The sequence below is a fragment of the Rattus norvegicus genome, chromosome 8 (assembly GCF_036323735.1).
Source record: "Rattus norvegicus strain BN/NHsdMcwi chromosome 8, GRCr8, whole genome shotgun sequence".
In the NCBI taxonomy this organism is placed as follows: domain Eukaryota; kingdom Metazoa; phylum Chordata; class Mammalia; order Rodentia; family Muridae; genus Rattus; species Rattus norvegicus.
Genome location: NC_086026.1, coordinates 65,906,958 through 65,934,143, shown reverse-complemented (window position 1 = coordinate 65,934,143; position 27,186 = coordinate 65,906,958). Strand labels below are relative to the sequence as shown.

The 27,186-nt window shown below is 54.7% G+C and overlaps 1 protein-coding gene across 8 annotated transcripts in view; it reads left to right on the top strand.

The window, feature by feature from the left end:
• The window catches only part of Lingo1 (leucine rich repeat and Ig domain containing 1), a 182,211-nt gene extending 155,342 nt beyond the window's left edge, over window positions 1-26,869 (top strand). For 4 of the 8 annotated variants that reach the window (XM_008766270.4, XM_017595647.3, XM_039081468.2 and 1 more), the window contains one exon: window positions 23,982-26,869. In XM_008766270.4, coding sequence (XP_008764492.1) covers window positions 23,994-25,838 — 1,845 coding nt within the window. In that variant the 5' untranslated portion in view covers window positions 23,982-23,993 and the 3' untranslated portion in view covers window positions 25,839-26,869. Of the gene's footprint in view, window positions 1-8,072; window positions 8,230-9,308; window positions 10,217-23,720; window positions 23,813-23,981 lie in introns of those variants that run through there. The other 4 variants (XM_006243120.5, XM_017595646.3, XM_039081469.2 and 1 more) reach the window with 4 other exon arrangements.
• The last annotated feature ends 317 nt before the right edge of the window (window positions 26,870-27,186 follow it).

Sequence of the window (27,186 nt, the reverse complement as noted above, 5' to 3'; positions counted from 1 at the left end):
TGGCCCTCTGCTCACAGTGGCTTCATCCTCCTGAAGGTGAGGTGTGCTGGCCCTATTCCAAGGGTCAGAAGGCTCAGTATAGGCTATGTCACTGAAGTCTCATGAGTGCTGCGATCAAACAAGGCAGGCAAGGGAAGAACAATACAAGTGCTTTCCCAGAAAAGGCTGTTCTCGAAGCTCCACCCAGTCATCATACCCATCATGGCCTTGTTGACAAATAGAACCCATCTCATGCTAGGAATCTCTTCTGCCCACCAGAAAACAGGGCCAGCTCCCTGAAACTTTACTTTGCCTTCTGAGTCTGGGCCAGAGCTATAACTCCTTGAATATGGGACCTGAACTGGGGCAAGGGGATCTCACACGTGGACATAACAGTATGGAGAAGCACACCTGAGTTTGGTAGATAAAGTGAGTGAGTTTGTGCAGGCAGAGCAGATCCCATGGAGACTGCAGACCACAGGTTCCTGACCTCCCTCCTGTCACCTAATTCACGTGGCCACTGTCCCCAGGGTGTGACCTGACATCATAGATATTCCGGCTTCTCCTTTTAGCACCATCAAGAGCTTGCCTGGACGAACAAGGGAGAGGGCCTGGAGGCTACCTCAAGCTACCTCTGCCTCAGCCTGCTCCAGAGGTGGGTCTCCTCTGATCCATGGCCATCCCTTCCCATATTATCCAAGGATTCGGGTCCCCCTGCTAACTGTCCAGAGGTCCGACCTGTCTTGCTGTCCCCTAGTGGCCACTCTGGCATGTTTCTGTTCACTCTCCACTCAGTTTGACATAAGCTGATATCAATTAGACTGATAGTTCCTGCCTCTCACACATGGCCTGTGGTCCCAGACTAAAGATGCCCCTCTTACAGCCCTTAAAGCCCAGAGTAGGCTGTACCTTGAGGATTCCTCCATTCACTCTCTGACTATGCCAGTATGGATAATTCCACTGCCCCCTACCACCCCAACTTGTCCCAACTCTTCTCAGCATGGGCTAGATAGCCAGGCAGGAAGGGAGCTCCCGGCTTACCACCCTACCTGACCAAGAAGGCTAAGCTTAAGATCCAAGTCAGAGGGAGAATCAGGAGGCCTGGACTTCAGATACTTCACTGCTATGTGGCTTTGGACAGCCCCAGGGCCTCTGTGTGGGTCTATAAAGCAGATATTGAGGGCAGCAGGAGTCTACAGAAGATAAAACAAAAGTGGGCCTCCCTCAGCCTCCACCCCTGGGAGAAGAGGCCAGCCTAAGGCTTATTTAGTGAGGTAAGGCTTTTAGGATTTCCTTCTTCCCTCCAGGAGAAGGAAACCACTTAAGGGATATGCCCTTTGGTGGGTATCAGGACTTGGTAAGGGTTGTCAGCTCAAGAAGTGGGCCAGGCTCGCACCCTATTTGCTGGAGGCGACCTAGGGATTTGGATGCCTCCCCTGACAGAGCTAAGCATACCATGGACACCTATCAGGCTCCTGAGAGCCAATTCTGGCAGCTGTGGCTCTGGGGCCCTGGATCCACTTTTCCTCTCTACTCCTTGGAATGGGATGCCTGTGCTTGGGTGGGCCAGGTGCTGGCAGCCCAGCTCCTCCCCCCACTTCCACTGTGCCTCCCCGGCTGCTGTCCTGGACTCAGGCCTTAATGGAGCGTAAACAGCCTGGCAGAGGGAAGCCTCATTAGGTCTGATCTAATTAGGAGGCTCTGTGCAGTGGAGGTGGGTGGGGAGGGCCACCCATTCCCAAAGCTTGCTCTGCACCGGGAATGTCATACATGTAGGTTCCTGGGGTCCCCCCGATAGCCTACCGAAGTAGACTGTCCCAGGCGTCTGCAACGAAGGGGTGCTCAGAGAGTACAGGTGATCTGCCAAGGTGATAGAATCAACAGTGGCTTCCTTAGGATGTGCACCCCACAGGCCTCCCCATTTCCTGTGCTTCTCAACCTCTAAGGCAGGGGCATGGCCCCATTTGCCTACTGTTCACAATTTGGCCTCCTCTCTCCATCCAGCACCACCAAATGCCACAGTAGGTCAGATGGTGGGAGGCGGGATAGGAGGCAGACCTCTCTCTCTCTCTCTCCCTCCCTCCCTCTGCCCCCCCCCCATCTCTGGCTCCCTCTGTGATCAGGATAGGGGAATGGATGCCATGCCAAGGGGCCCACCGCCCCTTCGTTAGTCTTAGCTAACAAGCTGTTTATGGGTACGACATGACACCTGCTTTCTTCTTTATAAGTTCAATAATTTATAGGCATATTAGCAGCCTAGTGGCTGCCCTGGGCCCCAGCCAGACGGGACGGGGCGATGCAGCCGGGTGCCTCTGCCGATATTTACTCTCTCCCACCATCAATTATTAAGAAGCCCTCCTTCAGTTTTGCACATAATTACACGCGCCGTTATGGTTTGAACTCCCCTGCTCTAAATCCCTCTGGAGCAGGGCCCAGCCTGTCCCACAGGGCTGCCATAGCCCAGGGACCCAGCTTCCTGCAGACTAGGAGAGGTGGCCTAGCTCAGCCTTGAACCCCCTTGAGTCTCTTTGGCCAGCAGTAGTCTTCCCCCAACCTTGGGTGAGGTCTCTGCACCCTTGCTGTCTGTGTGACACACCTCCCCACCTCAGTACACATAGCTGTCTTCTTCTCACTGTTTGATTCAGCACAGCCATGACTACCTGCAGAATGTCTGTCCTGACTCCCCAGTGCCTGCTTTGTGTGTGTGCAAACACAGCCTGTATCATACTGGGTTGAGTCTTGTTTGCTAGACCATGGACTCTGGAGGTATAGAGAAAGCTATGGCAAATGTTTGCTGAGTGATAAATGCACGAATGGATGGATAGAAGGATGGATGGGTGGCTGGGTGCCTGTCACTAGTGAGTCCACTGAAGCACTTGCTTCTTTATCCCAAGACAGCAAGTCCTTCCCAGTTAGTCCTCTTGCTCCCAGACCCCCTACACCATCTTGGTTTAGACTGAGATTGTTCTGGGCAGCCAAGCCGGGACTCTCATCTACATGCCGTCACAAGAGGGCAGGGCAGGGTAGAGTGAGAGCCAGTCCCTCAATCTCACATCTTCTGTGTGGGTTGGAGAAGTCGCTCGCCCTTTCTGATACTGTTTCCTCATTGGCTAAATGGGGATGACAACAGTCCCCCTGTGGATGTGGTTGAGGCTTCCGTGAGGACCTATCAAGACACAAATGTCGAGTCCTATTCCTTAGCCTCAGTCTTCGTCTGTGAACTGAGCCTGCAGAAACTTGAGCTGTCTTGAATCAGAAGGTCCCATTCCCACCTTCTTTTGTCCACTCTCCTCATAAGTCTCACAGCTGGCCCTAGGCTTGGCTCCTGAGGCTCCACACAGACCACAGACTGATTAATCAAAATGTTGCCACATCTCAGCCTACACTATTTAGGAAGCTGAGAAGTCCCCCATGTAACCAAAATCAAGCCAGAGGCCATGCCCTTCCATAGTAACAGCAAGTAAATTCCAAGCCCAGGGCTATTTCTCTGGGGACCCCATGCCTCAGTCTCTTTCTTAAGAACAAATAATAGGGGGCTGGGGATTTAGCTCAGTGGTAGAGCGCTTACCTAGGAAGCGCAAGGCCCTGGGTTCGGTCCCCAGCTCCGAAAAAAAGAACCAAAAAAAAAAAAAAAAAGAACAAGTAGTAGGATGGCCCTAACCCCGGGGTTGTTGAGAGATCAAATGAGTTACTGACTGAGCAGTTAATACAGGAGCGGTGCGCTGTTTGGGGGTGTGGGGGGCCCAAGGTGTGGGGGTGGGCCTGACTTCCGTCTGTCTTTGAGAGGTGGCGGTCACCCCCTGTGTAGATACTTTTTCTACATGTGTAGGTATCTGTGCTCAGGTCGTAGGCTATGCTTTTGAACTTGACACGATGCTGTGGCCTCGTTTGCTTTGTTCCCTGTTATAGGATTGCCCACGCTGACTTGTGTGACTCTTGTGTCTGTCTGCACCGTCATTTGTCATTCTGTTGGGTGATCACGCCGCTCTGTCCATCACCCTGCCATTGAGAGGTACATCCAAGGCTTCTGACCCTTGCTGTTGCAAAACCCTTGTGGGGGGCGGGGGCCTCTTGCTTCTCTGCGATGTGCACCCAGCAAGGCGCTGCTGAGTACCAGACTGTGCACCTTGTCAACCTTATCAGGCGGTAAGCTAGCTTCTGTGCAGTTCCTCACCCCACTGGCAGACCCATGCCCTGACCCGTGGTGGGAGCAAGGAATGGCTTCACGCATGTAGCGGGTAGAGCATCCGTTAGCCAGGTGCACAAACCACACCCACAGTGGCTTAAAACAAATACATATGACTATATAGATTGCTCACAGAGGGGATCCAAGTGAGGTAGAGCTGGCCTCTCAGACTCAGGGTCTCTTGGGTACTCCATGAAGGTATCCAGAGAGCTGTGGTCTCCTCGGGGCTCTGCTCGGGGAGCATTGCTCCTTTCCAAGTGGGCTTCTCGTCAGAGCTGCTAGTGGCACGGAAGCAGTTTCCCTTAGAATAGGCAAGCCACCACGGACAAAGAACATCCAAGATGGAAGCCGCATCTGTTTTATGATCTTATATCCCAAGTGACATCCTGTCCCTTCGCCATATTCTACTCCTCAGAAGTCAGTCGCTCAGGGTTAGAGCACTTGATTGGCATGTGTGAATCCCTGAGGCAGCAAGAGGGAAGGGAGCAGGAGTCAGTTGGTCCATCTGCACTCAGAGGGGCTTGGGGAGACGCAGTGGGAGATTGGAAGGCAGGGGTCACTAGAAGTCATTTTAGGTCTGCCTAAGGGCAGGGCGGCTGAAACTTGGGAAGCGGAGTGGCTTGTCCAGGGTCACATGACATTGAGAGAGAGCTTCCGGAACTAGAACAGAGGCTGCTCGGGTGCCTCTGAATCTACTACACTGCCTCTGACCTCAGATAATAACAGGTTCTGAGCTAAGTTAATAGACAAGTCTCTAGCATGTCGGAACTCAAGATGAGTGCTTAATGAATGGATTTGCTAACAGTGCTGCCTGTTTGCACGCATTAGCTCAAATTTCTCCTCGTGTCTCCGTGGGGACTGCCAAGCTCAGACCCTTAGGAGCAGCTGCTCTGCCAAGCACGGAGCCCAGGGTCCCAGAGAGCTGCAGAGTGGTCCCTCTGTACAAATTGCTATTTAGATTTGCAATTTATTTATTTATTTATTTATTTAGCTCCCACTTTAACCTTTTTATCCCCAGTGGAGAGAACACTACTTTGGCTCCTTCCATTCCAGGGCAACTCAAGGTCAGGAGCACCATTGGGGCTTTTCTTCGGGACTTTGGAGTGGGCAGGGTACCCACTGATTGGCTTCAGACAGAGTTCTTACTTTTCAGCCCCCATAGATGCCAGCCATATCCAGGCCAGGCAGCCTCCCGACCGTGCCAGGGCTTCTGCTGAAACCTCAGAGTCTCCCAGCTTCCCCTCAGTGCTTAACCACCACCCCTAGAGGGCTGCTGGCTGCTCTGCTCCAGCTATGGCACCACAACTCCAGCCCTGAGTGAAGCCCTCTGAAACCAAAAGGGCCCAAAGCCTGGCCACAGGGCTACTTCCAAGTGGGGACTTTTCCTCCAGTTCCCTCAGGTCCCTGCTCTGCCTCATCACAGGACCATCACAGGACTCTGGCTGATGGATTAACTGCCAGGTCCCAATCCCTTCACTCCAGCCCGAATCTCTAGGACTTCACTAGGACATGGACTCCATAACACCGGCATAAAAGGCTGCAGAGTGTGGCGTAGTCTGGGGCCTCTGCTGTTGCTCCCAGGTATTATAGAATTCAGCGTTCTAGGAGCCTAGAATTTTCATCTAAGGAATTCAGGAGCCTCATCCCAATGTCCCCATAGGCTAGGCAGGGCTGAAGAGCTCTGAGGCCTTGGCATATAACTGAGGGAACGTTGGCCCAGAGAGGGGCAGTTGTTCCCTTCAAGGTCACACAGCAAGGTAATGTTTAGCTTGTGACATAAACTGGAATATGAGGTTTGCCCGAGCACCCAGCTCCAAAGGCTTTGAGTGTGAGCTCTACCTCTTCATCCATGCCCACTGCTGCTCACCCGGCTTCCACCGACTCCTAGCTCCTCAGCTCCGTTTTTCTTGCTAATTAGAGGTCTCAGCAATGACTCTGCTGTCCCAGCCATTTTAGAGCCGTCATTAATTTCAAGTGCCTTCAGAAATAACCATCATCGTAAAACCCTATGAGCTGCTGGGATGCAAGCAGGCAGGACCAGCAGACAAGGAGGCAGGCTTGTGTGTGACACCCTCTCCGGTCTGTGCCTCAGGGGATCCCTGTTCCTGTTAGGGCCCTGCCTCCTGAAACCTCAGCCCTAAGGGTGAGAGAAGAAGAGAGCTGGGCCATGCACAGTGAACGCACAAAACCAAAGTCCAGCCTGGCTTCTCTCGTGCAGGACAAACGTGGGCAGTGCAGCAGTCAGCCGAGCTTTGGCTCTCTCGCGTGTGTGACAGGACCAACAAGCTCAGTCCTTCTTTGTTGCGTTTATTTTTATTTTATTTTGAGACAGCTGTCTTGGGAAGTTGCAGCAGCCCCACCCCCCACCCCACCCCCATCCCTGCTGCCTCAGTGTCCTGGATGCTGGGATCACAGGTGTGAGCCACCACAGCTGGCGGCCATGCCATTCTTGAAATGAGAAGGAAAACAGACCTCAGAACCCTTACAGATTGGGTGGTGTGTTTTAAAAGGTAGCCCTCTCATCTACCTGCCCCGGAAAACTTACTCCCGCCCCTGCTCTGTGGCCAGAATTCAGGCTACAAAAGACTGGTTCCTTGAAGCCATTGGCTCCTACTTTGTTAGGAATTTCCTCATTGTACAGGGAGACCAGCATCTCCTTTGTGCCCATTCGCTCGCTCTTGGGAGCTCCTAGTGGAGGGACAGAGAGCAACAGTGGGGTAGGCCTTGCCTAAGGCTGTTAAGTCTGGGGAGGGAGGCAGGCTTAGAAGATACAGATCCTCGTTTGTTCTTGAAACAATGGAAACTAGGAGAAAGTCTCACTACCTAGGAGGAAGACCAACAAAAGCCTGCAGGTGTCCAGTGAGCACTCCTTGGCTGTACTTCTGTTTCTAGTAAAGTCCCCAAACTGGACCATCCCAATGCTTCACCAGTGGCCCTGGGATCTGTGAGAGCATTGAGGGCCACCCCACCAGTCATCTGGCTAAGGAGGGGACCCAGTGTTAGCCTACTCCCTTTGGGGTCAGAATGATAAGGTCAGGGACAAGGCCCCAGCAGAGCCCTCATAAAGGCTTCTTCAGACTGTAGTGGTCCCATCCTCCCCAAGCCCCCTTTCCCATCGTTTCCTCTGGTGGAGTAAGATTGAGAACCTGAGAGGGACCGTTTCTTCAGGAGACATAGAGAAAGAGCTATGGCTGGGCTACCTTACAGTGGAGGAGTACGACCTCAACGTAGCTGGGGTGTCACCTCCATCGCCCCAGGACACCGAAGGAAGATGGGTAGATGGGCACCACAAGATATCAGCCTAGCACACCAGCTTCCTCATCTAGAAACTAGAGACTGACAATGGGGCCGATGGACTCTCCCCCATTTCTCCGACCAGATCACTGAGGCAGGGAGCAGGTGAGTCGGGGGTGGAGATCTGCGGTGGCCGCGCCTTGCCTGCGTCAGTCGCCGCACCAGGAATAGCCCCCGCCCCCGCCCCCCGCCCCGCATCGGGTCTGGCAGAGCCTTTACGCAGGAGCTAGGGAGCGTCTATTCCTGTCGGGCTGTGGGAGGAGGCGGCGAGGGAGGGCGGGAGCTCACCGGTAACTCACAAACAGCCGGGGTGGGGGAGCTGGGGAGACTGGGAAGGGGGTGCAAGGATCACGGAATGGGGGACCCATGAGCCGCCTGCGCTAGTCTCTGGAAGGGAGGGGACTCGTGTGGCCGCCCCACCTCCCCTCCTACCAGTAAGTCCCTCTGCCAAGCCTGCCTCCCACTGGTTTACTCAGCCCTGGAAAGCCATTCAAATTCCCTTTCCACGGTTTACAAGCAGTGTGACCGTGGCCAAGTCACGTAACCTTTCCGAGCCTGGGGTTCCTGCTCTTTATTTCAGGGGAGTAGTGGTGCCTCTTCCTGAAGTTGTTGGAAGAAGAATGTAAGATGCAGGGAGCAGCACCCACACCTGCGGGAAGGGGCTCTAGGTAGGCCTGAGATAAGGATGGATGTAGACAAGGCAGGAATGTCCCAAGCAGTGGTCTGCCAGTGAGGCTGAGAGGTATCCAGGATCGGTTTCGCTGGAACAGGTTTGTGCAACTCTTTGGACTATGTGTGTGAGGCTGGTCTGTGGAAATCAAGACAGTGCTGGGGGTGGGGACTTGAAGCTGGCCTCTCCAAGACAGACAGGCATCTCTGAAATGCCAGTCTGGTTCCTTGGAAGGCGAACAAGGCACTGGGAACGGGATCTTTGCCCACCCCAGAAAGGCACAGGCCTTGCGCTGGTCTCTTCCTGCCCTGCACAGCTTCCTTCTTTGCCTGCCTACAAACTACCGGGAGTTCTGAGGTGCTAATGGGGAGAAGGGAACTCTGCCTTGTGGTGTCTTCATTGATGGTTATTCTAATAAAGCTGGCATGGTTTTAAGGGGCATCTGGCTTCAAGCAGATGGAAAGAGATACTGTAGAAGGATGTGAGGTCCCAAAGGGTTGCCTGCCTACACCGCAGCCCTTACCAGGCCACCTTGCCAGGCTAGTCTCTGATCTGTGGCCCAAGAACAGTCTGGGTCTCGATATAAAGGTCTTATTCTTTGGAGTCATCTGAAATGTGGTAACCACCAAACTCAGTATTTATTTTAGGGAGTTAGATGGTAAATAGCTGAGCCCAGACTAAGGGTCTATACTCCCCTCTGCTGGTCACTTAGTAGAGTGTCATGGTCCGGAGCCTTCCAGGTAGACCTGCTGCCCTCTGCTGGACAGGAAACCCTACGGGGTGGAGACTAGGATGCTAAAGCAATTCTAGACCTGGCCCCCGGGTAGACCCACTTAGCCAGCTCGGCCTCCACATCCCCTTCCTGTGCGTCCCAGCGGCCGGCCTCGCCCTAAGATCCCTAGGAAGTGGTGGTGGTGGTGGTGGTGTCTTGTGGGGAGTGGGGGAGTGTCCTGGACAATTCGAGAGGAGGGGTCAAGACCTGACCCTCCTCAAGCCGTCCTCTAAACAACCGTGGCCAGGTGGGGGTCCCTGTCTGTCCACGTGCGTGTGTCGGTCCACATGGCAGTGTGCAGTGACCCCAGTTAACACGTGTGAACACACGCGCTCACATGCACACGCATGTGGCCAGAGACAAATCACACGCCAATAGGTGCACGCACTCTGGGAAGACCGCGGGCTGGGCTGGCTTAAGACTTGCTGGAGCCTGGGACCCAGAGGGGCCCTGCGTGGTGCAGGGCGGGAGCGCGGGGGCGCCGGCCCGGGAGCGTTCTTCGTCTGTGCCCCGCTGCCACTCTCGCTGCCCCCTGGGCTCTGGGCAGCTGCCGGGACGCTCCTCGATCTTCGCCTGGTTCTCTGAAAGAAGGACCCCCACCCAGGTTTTGCGGCCGCGCCTTCTCTCTCCTCCCCCGCCCCGCTCCAGAGCTCGCTCACTAGCTCCCTCCCTCCCTCCCTCTGTCCCTCCTCCCTCCCTGGCTCGCTGCTCGCTCCTCTCGCTCCCTCCCCACGCCGCGGCAGAGCGCGGAGCCCGAGCGGGAGCCGGCGCGGGAGCCGGAGCGGGCGGCTGCTCAGGAGGCGGCCGGACCTGGACCGGTCCCGGTCCCGGAGCGCGCGGAGTCCCCACCCGCGCCGCTCGGGCCCCTCTCCCGACGCGGGGCTCAGAGCAGCATGCGCAGCAGCTGTCCACCGGCCCCAGCCCTGGCCCCGGCACCGCTGCGGAGAACGCCCGGCCTCGACCCCGGCCCCAGCGGTAGAGGCGGTGGCGGCCGCTCCCGGCCGGCCCGAGGGACAGAACCAGGCTCCGGGAGCCCGCGACAGGCGTCCTGAGAGCTACGGTTTCTCAGCCCGCCGCGGCCGCGGCCTCAGCCTCCGCCCCCGACTCCTGAGCTCCTGCCCTAGGGCCGGCTGGGCTCCCGCCCGCGTGGGACAGACAGACGGAAAGCCAGCCCTGCGAGGGCGCGCGGACCGGGCGGAGGTGTTGTAGGAGGAGACGGAGGAGGGGGGCTGGGCTGGGGCTGGGGCCGCGCCGGCAAGAGAGACATGCGATTGGTGACCAAGCCGAGCGGACGGACAGCGCGCCCGAGATGCAGGTGAGCCCCTTCGCCTTGGCCGAGCCCGAGTCGGCAGCCCTGCGGCGAGTGCCTCTGGGAGCTGCTGTCGGCCCAGGCTTCACCCTCCTGGGGCTATGTAGGACACCTTGTACCACCCAGACCCCCTTTGGGGTCGCAGGCCTGACCCTCAAGTTTCAAATGATTTTCCCATTTCCCTTCCGCCGGTCCTAACAGATCCCAGGTTGGCAAGCTGGGACCCGTGGTCATCCCTACCATTCTTTTCCATTCCTGCCCTGGTGCCCCCTAAATCATTCTCCCACTCTGGGCAATGGTCACCTAAGAGGATACGTTCTCTGAGCCCTGGGTGAGTCTCCTTCGGTGGACCAGAGACCACCCCCCCGCTTGGGGACACGGCTAGCAAACAGTTTCTCCCCAAGCTCCTGCTCGGATTGCCCCTCTCTCCACAAGAGCCTTGTCAGCCTCTTTCTGGCTCCTTTCTCGCTCCTCCTGGGTGAAAGGGAGGTGGAGGGCGGAAGAAAAGGGAGGGGGGGAGTCCAGTTGAGGAAGACCCAGGAACCTTCGGGGCTCCCCTTTGTCTGCGTTCAGCCCGGCTTCTCACCTCCTCCTGCCCCACTTTTCATACCGAGGGAAATGGGTGGGAAGTGGGAGCCTGCTGAGAAGGGGGAGGTGAGGAAGGAGCCTCTTGTGTATGTCCCCCAAACACACCCTATTCGGGTGGGTTTTGGGCTTCCTGCCCTCTAAGACAACCAGATGTTTCTTTCTGGGTGGGTCCCACTTTGAAGAGGGGTGGGGCCAGGTAGGTGGGCAGTCCCCTGAGGTCTCTTATTGCTGGGGTCCCTGACCAGCCCCTGACCAGCTCTTGTTGTGGCTGCACCTCCCCTTTGTTCTCAAATGCCCTGTGGTGGGTGGGTGCAGTGGCGACTGGGGCACATGGAAGATGGGAACAGCTCTGCCCTGGTGGGTGGGAGTGCAAGAGGCTGCGGTGGGGGCAGGACCATCTGGGCCAGCCCCTTTCTGCCAGCCCAGCCTTTCCTCAGTCCTTGGCTGGGCTTGGACAGCCAGAGGGCGCCCAGCTCTCCTGGTTCCCGGCTCTGGGCTCAGCCCTGCTGGCCATTATGCCAACGACTTTAGCACGGGCCTTGGTGCCAAGGGAGCTCAGGGGCACCAAGCTGGCAGAGATCCTGGGGTTTACCTGGCCCCACTGAGGACTGCTAATGAGGGGTGGTGGGTGTTCCACTGCTCCTGGCCCTTTGTCCTTGTGTGGGCCAAGAGGGGTACAGAGTCCTCAACCCCTGGGAGGGTGCTGGCACATGGTTTGCTTGGGAGGCAAGAGGGAGGTGATAGAAAGGAGAGGCAAAGAAAGCATTGGAGCCATGCTGAAGGTGCCAGGGAAAAGGCACACGGCCTCAGAAGACCCGAGGGCAACACCCAACCACCCGGCCTAAGAAGGGCAGGACCCCCCACACACCTGGTGGGGCTCTTGGCTCTACGTCCCTTCCCCCATCCCTAGCTAAAGTGTATATGAGACAGCCTTGGGCAGAGCTCCATCATACCCTGATGTTTCCTAGACCTGGAGCAAGTGAGGGTTAGGAAGCAGCCTTTACGGGATGGGTGTGTGCTGCATGCTGAGGTTGATGCCTTGTGAGTGGAGGGATCCTCGAGCCTGAGAAGACTGTAGAGAGACGTCTACCTGTCACGATCCTCTTTGATCCTGAGGACTCATCTTTTCCATCCGTCTCTAAACATCCATTTCTCAATCTAGACAATTGTATGTTTGTTTTAATTTTTGAACTCAGAATTCTAGAGAACCCCTGCCCTCCTCCCCCAGAATGAGCTGTTGCTTAGCAAAAAAGTTGAGCAGGTCCTGTGTTCTGATAGCTTCGCTGAACCACTGTTAGGTGCCTGTGAAAGCAGAAGGCTGGCCCTGCAGGCGAGAATCTTGGTCTGGCTTTTGTGTGTGTATGACTTTCCAGCCCCAAGTTCCCCTCCCAGGACAAGCCTACTGACTGGATCTTGTTCTGTCCCTACCAGTCTTCCCCATATGCCTGAATCCTCTCTTGGCTTGGTCTAGCATCCCTTCCTAAAAGGCCCTCTCCTTCCAAAAGCCTCCCCTAGCTGCTCTTAGTGCCCGCAGCTCTAAGGAGCCACATTGGTTTCACAGATGATGGCATAGCAGCCCATTCATTCATGCGTTTATTCTGAACATCCCGCTGAGCTGCCTGCTTGGCTCCTGGGTAGACCTCGTGGGTTACCCTAGTATCTAGGCAACCTTCTGGACGAGGGAAAGATGCCATGAGGCCCTAGGACCTCCTGGCAAGGGCAACCTGGAGGGGACATAGACTCCTTAGCTGCATGAATGAGTAGAGCTAGATACGCACTAAAAATGTCCCAGGTAGACTGGAGAGAGCCAACGCACAGTGCTCCAGAAGTGGGAGTTTCTCTGTGGAGCTGGTCGAGTCCTGACGTAGCATCAGGTTTTGCAGTGACACGGGAATTGGGGGTTTCTAGAGTAAGGGGTCTCTCCAAAGGAAGCTTTGAAAAGGCAGGGTCACTTCTAAACAGGTTTGAGGCCTCTTGATTCTGACCTCTGTGTGAGGAACGGATAAGTGCTTATCTCCGAGTGCCGTGGGCCAATAGAGGCTCTGCTGAGTGTACAGCGTCCCCAGTGTCACCCACCTCACGGTGAGAGTGGACCTGGGAGCCTCAGCTCCACCACTGCCTAGTTCTGTGACTTTGGGTAACTTACTTAACTTCTCTGGGCCTCCATGTCCCTTCCAGTAAAGTGGAGTTAACCAGTCTCTACCTTAGTGGAGGTGATGGCAATTAAGTGTGCTGATACACACAATGAGTGCGCTTAGATGGATGCAGAGCGCACAGTGAGTGCTTAATGAGCACCAGCTACTCAGTTTATATCAGCTATGTGCTTCCGGTTTTCTCATTGTAGGTGGTGCTGAGATGTGGTTTTATAGGTGAGAAAACAAACAGAAGGGCGGAGTGACCTGTCAAAGGCCCCCATCTTGGAGGCGTGAGCTCACTCTAAAGTGCTCTCCTCCTGACCATGGGTGGAAGCTGTGCCTACTGGTCCAGGCCTAGCCGGCTAACTTGTTGATCCATGCATTCGTATTAAAGATAGTAGTACTTGCCAAGGCGTGGTGACACACCCCCGCCATACCAGCCCTTGGGAGGTGGAGGCCGGTGGATCTCTGTGAATTCAAGGCCAGCCTGGTCTACATAGTAAGTTTTATGCTATCCAAGGCTACACATAGTGACACACACACAAAAATAATGAATAAAATAAATCGTAGTGGTGCTCGTGATAGCATAGTGAACATGTGACCCAACTCTCCGACTGCAGCGATTAGACTTCTCTTCTTCCGGCGTACTTCTCCACACTTCACCCTCGACTCCTTTTACTGAGACAATTACCACCCTACATTGTGTGCCTAGATTTCTCTTGCTTCTTGCCTTTGGGGCTGAGGCTGTGGCTCAATGGTAGGACACCTGTCTAATGTGCCTGATGCTCTGGGTTCAATTCCCAGCCCCGAAATAAAACAATCTATTTAGCTATAGAAGAACTCGGGCATTTTTAGTTATTTTTTTTTTTAGCTCTCTATAAAGCATAAACAAATACAGTCCTCTGGAACTGGCTTTTTCACTCATTATCACGTCATTGCAAATGGTAGTGGATATTCAGCACCCATTCATTTTTCCCTGGTGGATTTGGTTGTCACTTGAATGTAACACAGTGTATTCCTGGCCCTCCTATCAGTGAGCATTTGGGCTGTTACTCTTTCTGGCTCCGAGAGTTACTTTTTCTGTTACTGAGTGCTGCCACAAACCCCCTCTCCCTGTCTCCCCAGGCAGGCAGTGTGGGAAGTGCCCTGAACTGTTGGCCTGCATGACATGTTCCTGTTTGGCTTTCCTGGGAACGGTGCTTTCCTGGGAACTGTGCCGATGTGTTTTCCAAATTGGTTGGACCACTTTACTCCCCAGCCCCCCGCCACAGAGGGCGGCCACTCCCACTGCTCCCATCCCCAGACAACTCCACGCTGTCTGTCGGCTGTCTTGATTTTTTTTTTTCTTCTGGATTGAATGAGTGCAAAGTGGGATTTCATTAAAGCCTCGATTTGTGTTTCTGGGATTCAAGGCTGGTAGTGTATGAAAGGGGGTTGGGGCAGGCAGCATCCAGTGTGGGTCGGATGTTCACTCAGGGGTTTTTCCCCTCTTCCCCCACGAAGGTCAGTTTCCTCTGGCATGGCGGTATTGTCTGTAAAAATTCTGAGCTTGAGTGGACAGGAGTGGTGGGAGGGGACCCCACGGAACTGGAAATGAAGGCAGAGCAAGGCTTATGTCCCCATGCAGCAAGAACAAAAGGAGAGGAATTCTGGGAGACCCAGTGTCTCTGGGTCTACTTCAGGGTGGGAAGGACTGACCTGGCTCAGGAGGTACAGGGAGCCTGTGCTCAGCTCTCTGAAGATCCCTTCCTGTACCCTCGCACTGACATGAGGCTGGGACTGGTGACGGGAAGGGTGTGGTGACCAACAGCTGGATAGCCAGATGTGTGCATTCACAACTCTCTGAGGCGCCCTCTCTGATGGCTCTTGCCCGTGCAATGAATGAAGGGTGACCGAGCAAGATGGCTCCTGGCTATCCAAGGGTCCCTAAACCACAAGGCCCGGCAGAGGAACTAAGAAGCCAGGTGCTGACAGGCTAAGTTGGAGTAACTTCCCTGCCAGCCCGGTGTACACACAATTGATTTCACCCGCCTTCCCGCCCAGGCCTGGGCCCCTGGAGCTGGTTAGAGACAAGCGCCAGGGCTGGCGGAATAATTATGCCTATTTCATGTGACACCCAAATTGATTGCCGCCAGGGTGACATTACCAGGGCATTGTTCCTCATCTCCAACCTCTTATTACATGTTATTAGGGTGTGTGGTGTGTGTGTGTTTTTTCTGTTTTTTTTTTTTTTTTTCCGTTTCAGGGAATTAATCTCGCCCTACCACCTCCTCTGCTGCTGTCCTCTGCGGAGAGTCACTCTCGGCCTGGAGAGGGGGCAGGGGCCTAGCCAGCATCCCTTTTCCACATGGTCCTGAGTGAGCAGGCCTGCAGATATGGGTGGGGGCGCTATCTCTAGTCCCTTGGCTTGGATCCAGGATGTGGATATCTCAGAGCCAAGAGAGGCCGATGAGATGCAGCTTCCAGAAAGGCCTCTGCTTGCATGCATCCTAAGACAGGCCGCTCACAGTGAGGCCAGGGCAAGCTGCTCATCCACCTCCCTGTTGTCTGGTTCCACTCACTGTCCTGGCTCATCTCTCTGTGCCAGCCATGGACACTTGATATCTTCAGCCTTGACACTGTTCTTAGAGATTTGCAATGGTTCTCACCTCGTGTGGACTGTGTCATGGCAACTTAGTGGTCACCCAACTGTGCAGGGCCCAGCATAGCCTGTGTCTGACCAGAGGATCTACCAGCCCCCTGGCATGAGCTCAGTTTACCATGTGGGAAGAATGGGCGTTTGCAAGGGGCTGGCCAGGACTGAGCAGAGAGAGCTTGACCAGCCAATGCTAGGAAGAGTGTGGTGTTTTTATTTAAAGGTTGTCTAACCGTGACATAAAAAAGTCAGCAGATCTTGCTTTATGATGTATCAGGGTTTTGGTTTCCCCCTTTTGTGAAGCATGAGTGTCCAAAGCCATCATTCACCCACGACCTGGCGCCACCATGAGATATATGGCCACATTGGAATGGCAGAGAAAGTAGTAACTGTGTACAAAAAAGGTAGGCCTGCGATAGTGGGCAGCCTCTGGCGCTCTTAGACCAAATTTTCTCATCTGTATGGTGGTCTCCAAGATGCGGTTCCTCTGGATTCAGACTGGCTCAGGGTCTTGACCTAACATCCCAACCTCAGTTTGCTCATCAGTTCAGTGGGTTTGATGCGCTCAGGGCCAGTGAGGCCGTCATGCTTACTACATGCTCAGTATAAATGCCTCTTTTCCGTCTTCATGAGCTCTGTGTCCAACCTGGTGAGGCCACAGGAGTCTTCCAGCCCCTTTGCAAATGGAGAGATTATGGTCTCAGGGGGTAAGAGCACCTCAAGAGTTTGCAGGTCTCTAGAAGAGCTGTCAAGACAAGCAGAGGTAGAGCAAACCCTAGCTCTGTCCTTTGTTGCTGTTTGACTTTCAGCAATGATATGATTTCTCTGTGCCTCTCTCGGCTCCCTGATCAGGAGAACTGGGAGAAGCATACCAGCCTCCTAAGCGATTGTGAAGATAATACCAGTTGACTGGTTGTGTGTGAGCTACTCTGCTTTGTCTGCACGTTTGTAGGACACTAAGGAAGGTGAGGCAGAGTCTAGATTATCCAGAGTTCCTACCGCGCCGTGACGTTGAACAGATTCACAGTTCCTCTCTGTGTTTCCAGTATTTTGGATCACTCTATATAGTGTTGGGTGGCCTGGAACTAGGTTGAACAAGCTGTCCTCAAACTCACAGAGATCCCCCTGCCTCTGCTTCCCAAGTGCTAAGATTAAAGGCATGCACTGATGTAACTAGTTGTTTCCAACTTTCCACCCATGGAATCTCCCCGGTCTGAATAGGTAGATGTTCTTTCCATAGGACGCCCAATGCCAGGTGCCCTCCAGGAGGTTCCCAGCATCCATCACCATATTGATCCAACTGCTAGTTCACCGCAGTCCCTGCTGCTTCCCCTCAAGTTTGGCCTGCTCCAACATGTGGATCTATGCTCATCTCTCTCAAGGATTGGGGCTCTGTAGATGGTGGTAAGCTAGGGCATCTTGAGAGGCCCCAGGGAGTAAGGGGATGGAATAGCTGAATTCCTGCTTGGATGGAGGACGGGCTAGGGGGCTTTATGGGTGCCTTTCTGCCCCTAAGGGTGTAGATTAGCATCTCAGATCGGAAGGGTCACATGGAGGTGCAGGTCCTGGGTTTCCCTATGAGTTTCTCTATCATCACCTCACCTAGGCTTGGCCAGCATCTCTTCACCTAGGGGACAGTTCCCATTCAAAAAAGGGAGTGCTCTCTAATGAGGCAGACCCAGCACACGTGACCCTGTAAAGTGAATGGCAAGCTCCAAAAGCCATCCTGTCGTCTCCCAGGATCACAAAGCAGGATGAGGTGCCCTGGCTGGGATCCAGGATACAGCCAGTGAGCGCTTGGTCACCATAGCTGACTTTCTCTAGGCCCTATATATAGAAGCCTTTAAACACTAAGATGCTTTGACAATTAAAATTCATAATTTATCCCACAAATGGCCTAAGGTTGTGGGCTTGCCGGAAGGCTGGCGGCTCCCGAGACAGGCTGTGCTTGGGTGAAGTGGGCAGGGGCCTCTCTCCCCTGCACTCAGGGGCCAGATGCTCCTCCAGGGCAGCCCAGGGAGTTGAGGACAGCCAAGGTGCCTGGAGACTGGCCTGACCTCACTTGACCTAGGCTGATAGGTAAGCAGTTCATCCCATTGGTGTCCTTCAGCCACAAGCCAGGTAAACACATTAGGGAAAAGACTGAATTTCCCAGGGTGCCAGAGAGGCTGGCAGGGCTGGTGGAACCCAGCCAGGTGATCCCTCACCCACAAACGCTTTGGTGTTCTCTCTGTATCACACATGTATACTAGTGTTTTCTCTGTGTGTGTGCACATAACACCTTGGGAGCCTAGCAAGTCTTTGCCAGAATCAAGAGCTGGAGGAAAATAAAAAATTATGCACGACAAAGGACGTGACCTCAATTTTCTTCCAGGTTGATTTCTCTCTCCTGTTGGGGGTGAGGGAGGTAGCTAGGGGTGAGTGCAGCCAGAAGAGGACACTCTGGGCTGTTCCAGCCAAGACAGCACTTCTTTACAGCTCAGTCTAGTTGCTGATCCTCCTCTCAGGGTCCCCCTCCCCTGGGTCCAGGTGGCCTGCTCCTGGGCTCTCAGCTTAGCCCTGCAGACTAACACTACACCCCCCCCCCCATTAGCAGCTCCCTCCTTGAACCATTATCAGCCATTCACACCTCGGCAGGGATGAGTCAGAACAACCAGAATGGAGCGTCTTAAAGGAGCCCAGGGACTGGGCCAGGATTTGGGGCATGAGAGCCCCAATGGGAGTCTCACACGCTTTCAGATTGGCCTGGCCACAAACCACCTCCTCCATCATACCTTCCTTTCTCTGGCTGGCTTCCTTTCTCTGCCCTCTCTACTTCTCTTTCCGAATACCTTTTTGAGATTAGGTGTCCGGGGACAGGGTTGAATCCTATGCCTAGTGTTTCAGGGGCTGCCCCAAGAGTGGTGTGATTCTTTGACTAGTTGAGGTGGGAGAGGCTAGGAGTGCAGAGTTGAATGAAATCCACCTAGCATGTTAATCTGGGGGCCATAGAGAAAGGGAGAAGGAGAGAGACTAGGAGCAATGCTCCAGAGAGGCCCCACCAGCTGAAAGTTTTACAGACCCGTCATGTTGAGGAGAACCAACAGGTTGCTGTGGAATGTCTCTAGAAGGGTACTATACTGCCCCAGCCTCTTGGTCCTAGCTGCCAGTGAACAGGCAACATGTAACTGGCAATATCATGCTTAACATGGATCCACTGAGGCTGAAGACAAAGAAAGGCCCCAGCAAGTCAGCAACTGGGAGCAAAGCTGCCTTGAGAGGCCCAAGCTTTACCTGGCTTCTTTTGTTCTTTGGTGACTGAGTCCCCTCACTTTCTCATTAGCTTCCGTCTGCCCATCTAAAGATGGCTAGCTGAGGGGTTGGGGATTTAGCTCAGTGGTAGAGCGCTTGCCTAGGAAGCACAAGGCCCTGGGTTCGGTCCCCAGCTCCGAAAAAAAGAACCAAAAAAAAAAAAAAAAAAGATGGCTAGCTGATCAAATCCCCTGCAGGGGCAGTGGTGAGAACAGGCTAGGTTAACAGGCCCCAGTCTGACAACTGGACGTCATACAGTGTGAGGTAGAGGCCACACACATGGTCCCTGTGCAGGCTCTGGTTCCACCCACAACTGATACCTTGTTTTGCGGGGTTTCACTGTGTCACTCTGGCTGTACAGACCAGGCTAGCCTAGAACTCACAAAGACCTGCCTGCCTCTGCCTCCCTGGTGCTGGGATTAAAGACACACACCACCAAGCCTAAATCTCTCTCTTCCTGTTGCCGTTTTGCCACTTCCCTGTCCCCGTGCCCATCTCTCACCCACCACCCACTTGTCTTTCCGCCTCTCTGATCCATCCTATGAAAACCATGTGACTCTCTTCTGTCACCTCTCTTCTCTTCCACGTGATCCTTTATGGATAGTGAGGCTGAGTACTCTAGGGAGTCCTCTAGCTAGCCTGCCAACTCTGCCACACCACAGACCTTCCTGTGCCCAAAAGCAATGTGCCCAGAAGTCCAGGGGACTGCCACTCCTAAGGAATTCTGAGTGAGCACCGTGAGATACCAACAGAGAGCCCAGCATACCTAAGCCTTCCACCCATGCTGCAGCTTATCCCAAAGGAGGAGAGACTTGGGTCCAAACAGGGGTGTGGGTTCCCAGGCAGCCAAGTAGAGAATCACTAAACACATGCCAGGAGGCCCATGTACTGCAAGGACTAAATACGTGGCTCTCTGAGGACCAGCAGATTCCTGCTTCTCTGGGCCACATTTTAATAGGACCCTCATGCGTGCCCTTGAACAGGTGTGTGCACACTCGTGCACGCTTGTGCGTGTGCACACCACACACACACACACACACACACACACACACACACCAGGCAGCTGGCGCTCCCAAGACCAGCAGACCCACCAGAGGGACAGAGTGCTGCTGCCTCCTGGCTTTGTGGCCTCATGCTGATGCAAGTGAGTCCCTTCCTGCACCTTGGTTTCTCGACTGTAAAATGAGTGCAAAATGCCCTTGAGACCCCTGTCTCCTGGGTTTCTGAGGTGGTGTGAAAAGCTCCATCCATGCAGCCTACAGCTGCTCTTCCCCAGTGTGTTAGTCCCTTCCCATTTCTGACAAGCTTTGTGAGCCTGGCTTAGTGCTGCACCCAGAAGCCATCAGACACTGCCTATGGGGCAACGTGGGCCCAGTCCACGTTGTGAGGAATTCCACACCCTTTCCTCCACCACCAGCAGTTCTCCCCACCAGAGTCCCAGTGTGAAGGAGCTCCCATCAGGGGAGCTGAGCAGCCCGGGGCTCACATAGACCCTCTCAGCCCTGATGAAACTTCCGCTCATGTCTTCACCCTCCTCTGTCTTCAGACAAGGATGTTTCACTGTCCAGCGTTTTGGGTGTCCATTCCATGAGACTCTGAAACCCAATGTCTGATGATACGTGAAGAGGGCTAGGAAGAGCAGGCATTGCCCAGGGTAAACCATAGGCTGGAGAACTGCAAATGACCAGTGTCAGGCAGCAGTGTCTGAGCCAGGCCATGTCTACCCCGGGACATTAGAAAAAGTTGTGGCAGCCCTGCTGCAGGAAAAGTTCAGAGCCCCATCTTGAGCTACACTGATAGCTCAACTGCTTCCCAGCCTCACTTTGGGGAGGATTCAGACTACTGCAGGGTCTGGGCATCACGCCCTGGGCACTGCGATCCTCTATCTGCCACCTGCCTGTCTCTGATGTTTATTTTCTTTGTATTTATTGTTCCAATTTTGAGTTCTTGCCCTCATGAGAAGCCCTTCAGGGGGCAAGGATCGGAATTAAAGCACTGATTAAAAAGCATAAAGCACCCTGAAAAGTACAGGAGCAGCCTTGGGCCGCCAGGTCCCAGGGATGAGTTACACACTGCCCGCTCAGTAGCCTGGGTGACCCCAACACACCCTGTAGGACTGTGTGTCTAGAAGCCTACACTCAGCATGCTCTGCTGCCACTGTGCTGGTATGAGCAGGTACTCTAGCCTCTCGGGGCCTCAGTTTCCCTACCTTTCAGGACAGCCACCTGTAAAAGACGAAGGTTGACAGGCCGGGGAGATAGCCCAGTCTGTAAAATGCTTACCATGAAAACATGAGGCCTGGGTTCAGATCCCACCTAAAGTGCCAAGTACGGTGGTGTTTACCTGCAATCCCAGTGCTGGGGAGGTAAGGACAGGGATCCCCAGAGCTTGTTGGTCAACCAGTCCAGCTGAATTGGTAAATGCCAGACTCAGTGAGAGCTGTTGCGTGAAGGTATAAGGTGGAAAGTGAGAGAAGGCGCCACCTGACGTTGACCTCTGGCCTCCACATGCACACATATAAACATGCACTCACACACATATGTGCTTACACACAGAAGAGGCAATTCGGGGCTTACATCTGACCTCATGGCACATGGCCTGCTATTCTGTGGCTAACGGCCTGGCTCGGAATGGTAGCTGTACAGGGCAAGGCTGCCCAGCTTTTCCCAGGTTTCCTAGTTCAGTGGCCCTGGCAGAGGGATTTCCATTCCCCATAGCAACCTCTTCTTGATCACATGTTGCCTTCCACACAGCGTGAGTTCTTGGGCAATTCCCGATGGCAGGTGACACAGCCTCTGCGGGGACAGCAGCAGTGTGACCCAGAGTTGAACATATGTCACGTGGTGGCTGGCATAGGCTGAGGCGTTGGAATCTGTTTCCCACTTTGTTCAGCTGCCAGGACACTCTCCCCCCCCTTTCCTTATGCATGACATCACCCCCTACCACCCCCTCCTCTTTTCCTACCATCCTCTTTCACCTGAAGTTCTCTCGGTCAGGCCGACTGTCATTTGGAATGAAGTGAGATGCACCACAATCACATGCCACTACTAGGAAGACTCAAGTGTCTCTGTGTTGTAGGCAAGAGATGACATCTGAGTGACTCACAGATGACTTTGTCGGGGAGGTGGTCTTTGGTGTGGAAGGATGAAAAGGCCTTTGGGACAGTTCCCCAAAAGGAAATGGCTTAGAGGCTGGGTGTGCAGGGCCAAGTGGAGGCAGTATGTGGCTTTGTGGAGTGGGAGGTGATGGGTAGATTCAGATGCTGTACAGATGTGCATGAAGGGTTTGCCAACATCTCGGTGTCCTTACTCTTCCCATCTCCCTACTTCCTCCTCTTCTCCGGCAGCTCCCAGGCTAGCCCAGGCCTGACTGAGATGGACACTAAAAGTCCTATTTACCTCCTGAGGTCCCCAGCCTCACACCCACACCAGCCCCAGCTGCTGGCCCAATTACTTATTGATTGCCTGTCAGGATGTTTGCTTTTCTGGTGGGTCACTGGAGCGTGTGTGACTGTGGAAAGTGGTCCTGTGGGGGCAGGGTAGGGAGAGGCTCAGACACAGAGGAATCCGGAGAGAGAATGAGAGGGAGGAAGGGGGTGGGTGGCAAAGCCCTTGGGGATAACAAAACTGTGCAGATTCCATAACATGTCAATGACACCATGAGTTCTCTCTGGTTAATCAGTCACTTAGTCGATCAACAACCAGGAAGTACCTGTCAGCTCTTGGAGACCGGTAGAGCATTGAAAGTGTGTGTAGCTGGAGCTTCTAGTCTGCACTGGTCCCCGCTAGTGGTTGAGTGACAGTCACGGTCTCTCGGAGCCTCACTTGCCATGGATGACAACTATGATAAATTGTGGCTTGAGGGCAGAAGCTGTGTCAAGAGGTGAGGAAGAACACAGATTGGGCACAGATAGAATTCCCAAGCCTGGCCTCCCCATGCTGCAGTAGGCTCTACAGAGCCATGAGTGCTAGACAGCATGCAGCAGTGCAGCCCACTAGGGCCAGAGGCAAGGGTGATGGGCAGCAGACGGTTTTCATCTCTCTGGTGGCAGAAGGCTGTAGTGGACCATTGCTTTGGTCCATCCCTGAACACCTCTTGGTTCCTCCCCACCCCATCACCAAGCCAGTTCCCACAGAGGACAAGGGCAGGCAGCACCAGGAACGGGAAAGCTCTGCAGGGTTGGTTCCTGCACACTCCTGGATCGTTCCACCTGCAGCCTCCAGCAGTTCCCACTCCCATCTCTCTGTCGCCTCCCACCAAGTTCAGCATGTCTTGGGACCCAGCCTTCACCAGCCTGGCACACTCGGTGGTACAGTGTGGGTGGGTAAAACTGTCTGCCCTGGTCTTGGAGGTCAAACCGTTAACTCCAGAAAAGCCCTGCGGAGGGAAAAGATGATGGAAACCCAGAGAGGTGAATGGGCAGGACTTCTGAAACGGGACAACCTGCATCTCAGGGATGAGGAAAGCCCCAGACTTCCTGGGTCTTCAAGCCAGGATTCCTGCAGTCTAGAGAAATGATATTTTAGGAAGAATGCCAGGCTTAAGGCCAGGAAGCAGAAAGCATTCATGCCCTGGGCTGAGTAGCTGATGCAGTCAGGGCTAGACCCTTGTAGAAGAGGTGCTCCAGGGCTCACAGGACCCACGGGATCCCCAGTGGGATCTTTCTGCAGAGGCTCTCTGACTGGGTCCTGGCTTCTGGGTAGAGCCCCATCCTGGAGCAGATTTAGTGTCTTCTACAGGTACACAGGGCTTCTAAGCCTCCCCGGACTCAGTGGCAGAGTTGGGCGGAAAGTCCGATGGTGTCTGGCAGGGAGGCGTGCCCCGTGGGCTGGGTCCATTTGCGTTCTTCCTTCCTCTTCAGGACTATTTCCAGAAACCTGGCCTGGAGCCCTTTGATCCTCTGTGAATCAGAGTAGCTCACCAAGGCTGGCTTTATCCCTGAGGAAGCCCTGGGTGAGTTGAGACTCAGGACATGTCTAAAGTGAACTGCCAGTGAACCCTAAACGAGATGGCACTGCCCCTCCTTCTGCAACCTTTCCATCTGGGATGGGGGTGGGGCGGGGTCTATCCCAGCACTGCCTGCTCATCGCCACCTTTGTCCTGTGCTTGCTTCCGGCTGCAGGTGAGCGAGAGGATGCTGGCAGGGGGTATGAGAAGCATGCCCAGCCCCCTCCTGGCCTGCTGGCAGCCCATCCTCCTGCTGGTCCTGGGCTCTGTGCTGTCAGGCTCCGCCACCGGCTGCCCGCCCCGCTGCGAGTGCTCAGCGCAGGACCGAGCAGTGCTCTGTCACCGCAAGCGCTTTGTGGCGGTGCCCGAGGGCATCCCCACCGAGACTCGCCTGCTGGACCTGGGCAAAAACCGCATCAAGACACTCAACCAGGACGAGTTTGCCAGTTTCCCACACCTGGAGGAGCTAGAACTCAATGAGAACATTGTGAGCGCTGTGGAGCCGGGCGCCTTCAACAACCTCTTCAACCTGAGGACGCTGGGGCTTCGCAGCAACCGCCTGAAGCTCATCCCGCTGGGCGTCTTCACCGGCCTCAGCAACTTGACCAAGCTGGACATCAGCGAGAACAAGATCGTCATCCTGCTAGACTACATGTTCCAAGACCTATACAACCTCAAGTCGCTGGAGGTCGGCGACAATGACCTCGTCTACATCTCCCATCGAGCCTTCAGCGGCCTCAACAGCCTGGAACAGCTGACGCTGGAGAAATGCAATCTGACCTCCATCCCCACTGAGGCACTCTCCCACCTGCATGGCCTCATCGTCCTGCGGCTACGACACCTCAACATCAATGCCATACGGGACTACTCCTTCAAGAGGCTGTACCGACTCAAGGTCTTAGAGATCTCCCACTGGCCCTACCTGGACACCATGACCCCCAACTGCCTCTACGGCCTCAACCTGACATCCCTATCTATCACGCACTGCAACCTGACAGCCGTGCCCTATCTGGCAGTGCGCCACCTGGTCTATCTCCGTTTCCTCAATCTTTCCTACAACCCCATCGGTACAATCGAGGGCTCCATGCTGCATGAGCTGCTGCGGTTGCAAGAGATCCAACTGGTGGGCGGGCAGCTGGCCGTGGTGGAGCCCTACGCCTTTCGTGGGCTCAATTACCTGCGTGTGCTCAATGTTTCTGGCAACCAGCTGACCACCCTGGAGGAGTCAGCCTTCCACTCGGTGGGCAACCTGGAGACGCTCATTCTGGACTCCAACCCACTGGCCTGTGACTGCCGGCTGCTGTGGGTGTTCCGGCGCCGCTGGCGGCTCAACTTCAACAGGCAGCAGCCTACCTGCGCCACACCTGAGTTCGTCCAGGGCAAGGAGTTCAAGGACTTCCCCGATGTGCTCCTACCCAACTACTTCACCTGCCGCCGGGCCCACATCCGGGACCGCAAGGCACAGCAGGTGTTTGTAGATGAGGGCCACACGGTGCAGTTCGTATGCCGGGCAGATGGCGACCCTCCACCAGCTATCCTTTGGCTCTCACCCCGCAAGCACTTGGTCTCAGCCAAGAGCAATGGGCGGCTCACAGTCTTCCCTGATGGCACGCTGGAGGTGCGCTACGCCCAGGTACAGGACAACGGCACGTACCTGTGCATCGCAGCCAATGCAGGCGGCAACGACTCCATGCCCGCCCACTTGCATGTGCGCAGCTACTCGCCTGACTGGCCCCATCAACCCAACAAGACCTTCGCCTTCATCTCCAACCAGCCAGGCGAGGGAGAGGCCAACAGCACCCGCGCCACTGTGCCTTTCCCCTTCGACATCAAGACGCTCATCATCGCCACCACCATGGGCTTCATCTCCTTCCTGGGCGTGGTCCTATTCTGCCTGGTGCTGCTGTTTCTATGGAGCCGGGGCAAAGGCAACACAAAGCACAACATCGAAATTGAATATGTGCCCCGGAAATCGGACGCAGGCATCAGCTCAGCTGATGCACCCCGCAAGTTCAACATGAAGATGATATGAGGATGGGGCAGGGTGGGGGCGCAGGGACCCCCCACTTCCGGGGGAACACTGGGCAGGGAAGGTGCCTGGCTGCTGCCCACTCACCCCCAGGCCTTCCCACCTTTCCCTGCCCTCCTCACACACTCTCCCCTCCCCCCACGCGCCCCCGCTGCCACGCCAGCCTCGCCCTCACCGCCTGCCCTCCTTCTACCAGGATTTCAGAAGGCCAGGCCTGAGGACCCCGCCTACATAGGGGCCAGAGTTGACAGACGAATCCAAAGCCGACGAACCACGCGGCAGAGTCAATAATTCAATTAAAAAAAAAGTTACAAACTTCCTCTGTAACTTGGGTTTCAATAATTAATGGATTTTTATGAAAACTTGAAATAATAAAAAAAGAAAAAAACTATTTCCTATAGCTAGTCGGAATGCAAACTTTTGACGTCCTGATGGCTCCAGGGCCTTCTTCCAACTCAGTTTCTTGTTTTTCTCTTCCTCCTTCTCCTCCTCTTCCTCCTTTCTCTTCTCTTCCCCTGTGGGGAGGGATCACTCAGGAAAACAGGGAAGGAGATTCCAGCCCCACCCTCTGGCCCACTCTGCTAGGCGCCATTTGGAGCCCTGGTGGCACTCAGCTCCAGGGCCCAGCTCTAGCTGGCTTTTTGCAGGAAGTAGGGAAGGGGATAGGACTGCCCGGGGGGTGGGGCTTGTCTGCTGGCTGCCAGGCAGCACTACCAAGGGGAGGTGGGTGCCAGGCTCGGGTGTGGCTGAAGCTGGGACGGGCTGGGGTCCTCCTGGGGAACAGTACAGTCGGCGGAAAGAGTCAGGAGCCAGAGGCAGGCTGACTCCTCTCCTCTGGTCCCAGCTCTGCTGCTCACTGTTGTGTGACCTCGAGCAGGTCGCTGGCCCTCTTGGGCCTCAGTCTCCACATCTGTACAAATGGGAACATTGTCCCTGCCCTGCCTACCTCACAGGGCTGTTGTGAGGAACTGATGAGATGATGTATGTGAAACACTTTGTAACCTGTAAAGCGCTGTGCACATGTGTGTGGGTGACTGCTCTCATTATGGTCATTATTTTCTCATTGTGGGATGGGATCCCCGTGGGCTCAGGGCTGGGGAGCGAGAGGGGCAGCTCCTGGGGCTCCGATAGGCTCCTCCTAGGACACTGGCTGGGCTGGAAAACTTAATAGATTCTTCTACCTCTGGCTGAGAGGCCCCCTAGACGCCAGCTTTGGCCTGGACATGTACAAAGTTGGGAATACCAGCTCTCTCCAGGTCTTATTCGCAAGTGTTTATTGAATATCTGATCTATACCACTTCCTGTGTACAGTCCTCAGGGTCAGAGGCCATTCTAGGGCAGCCTAAAGACA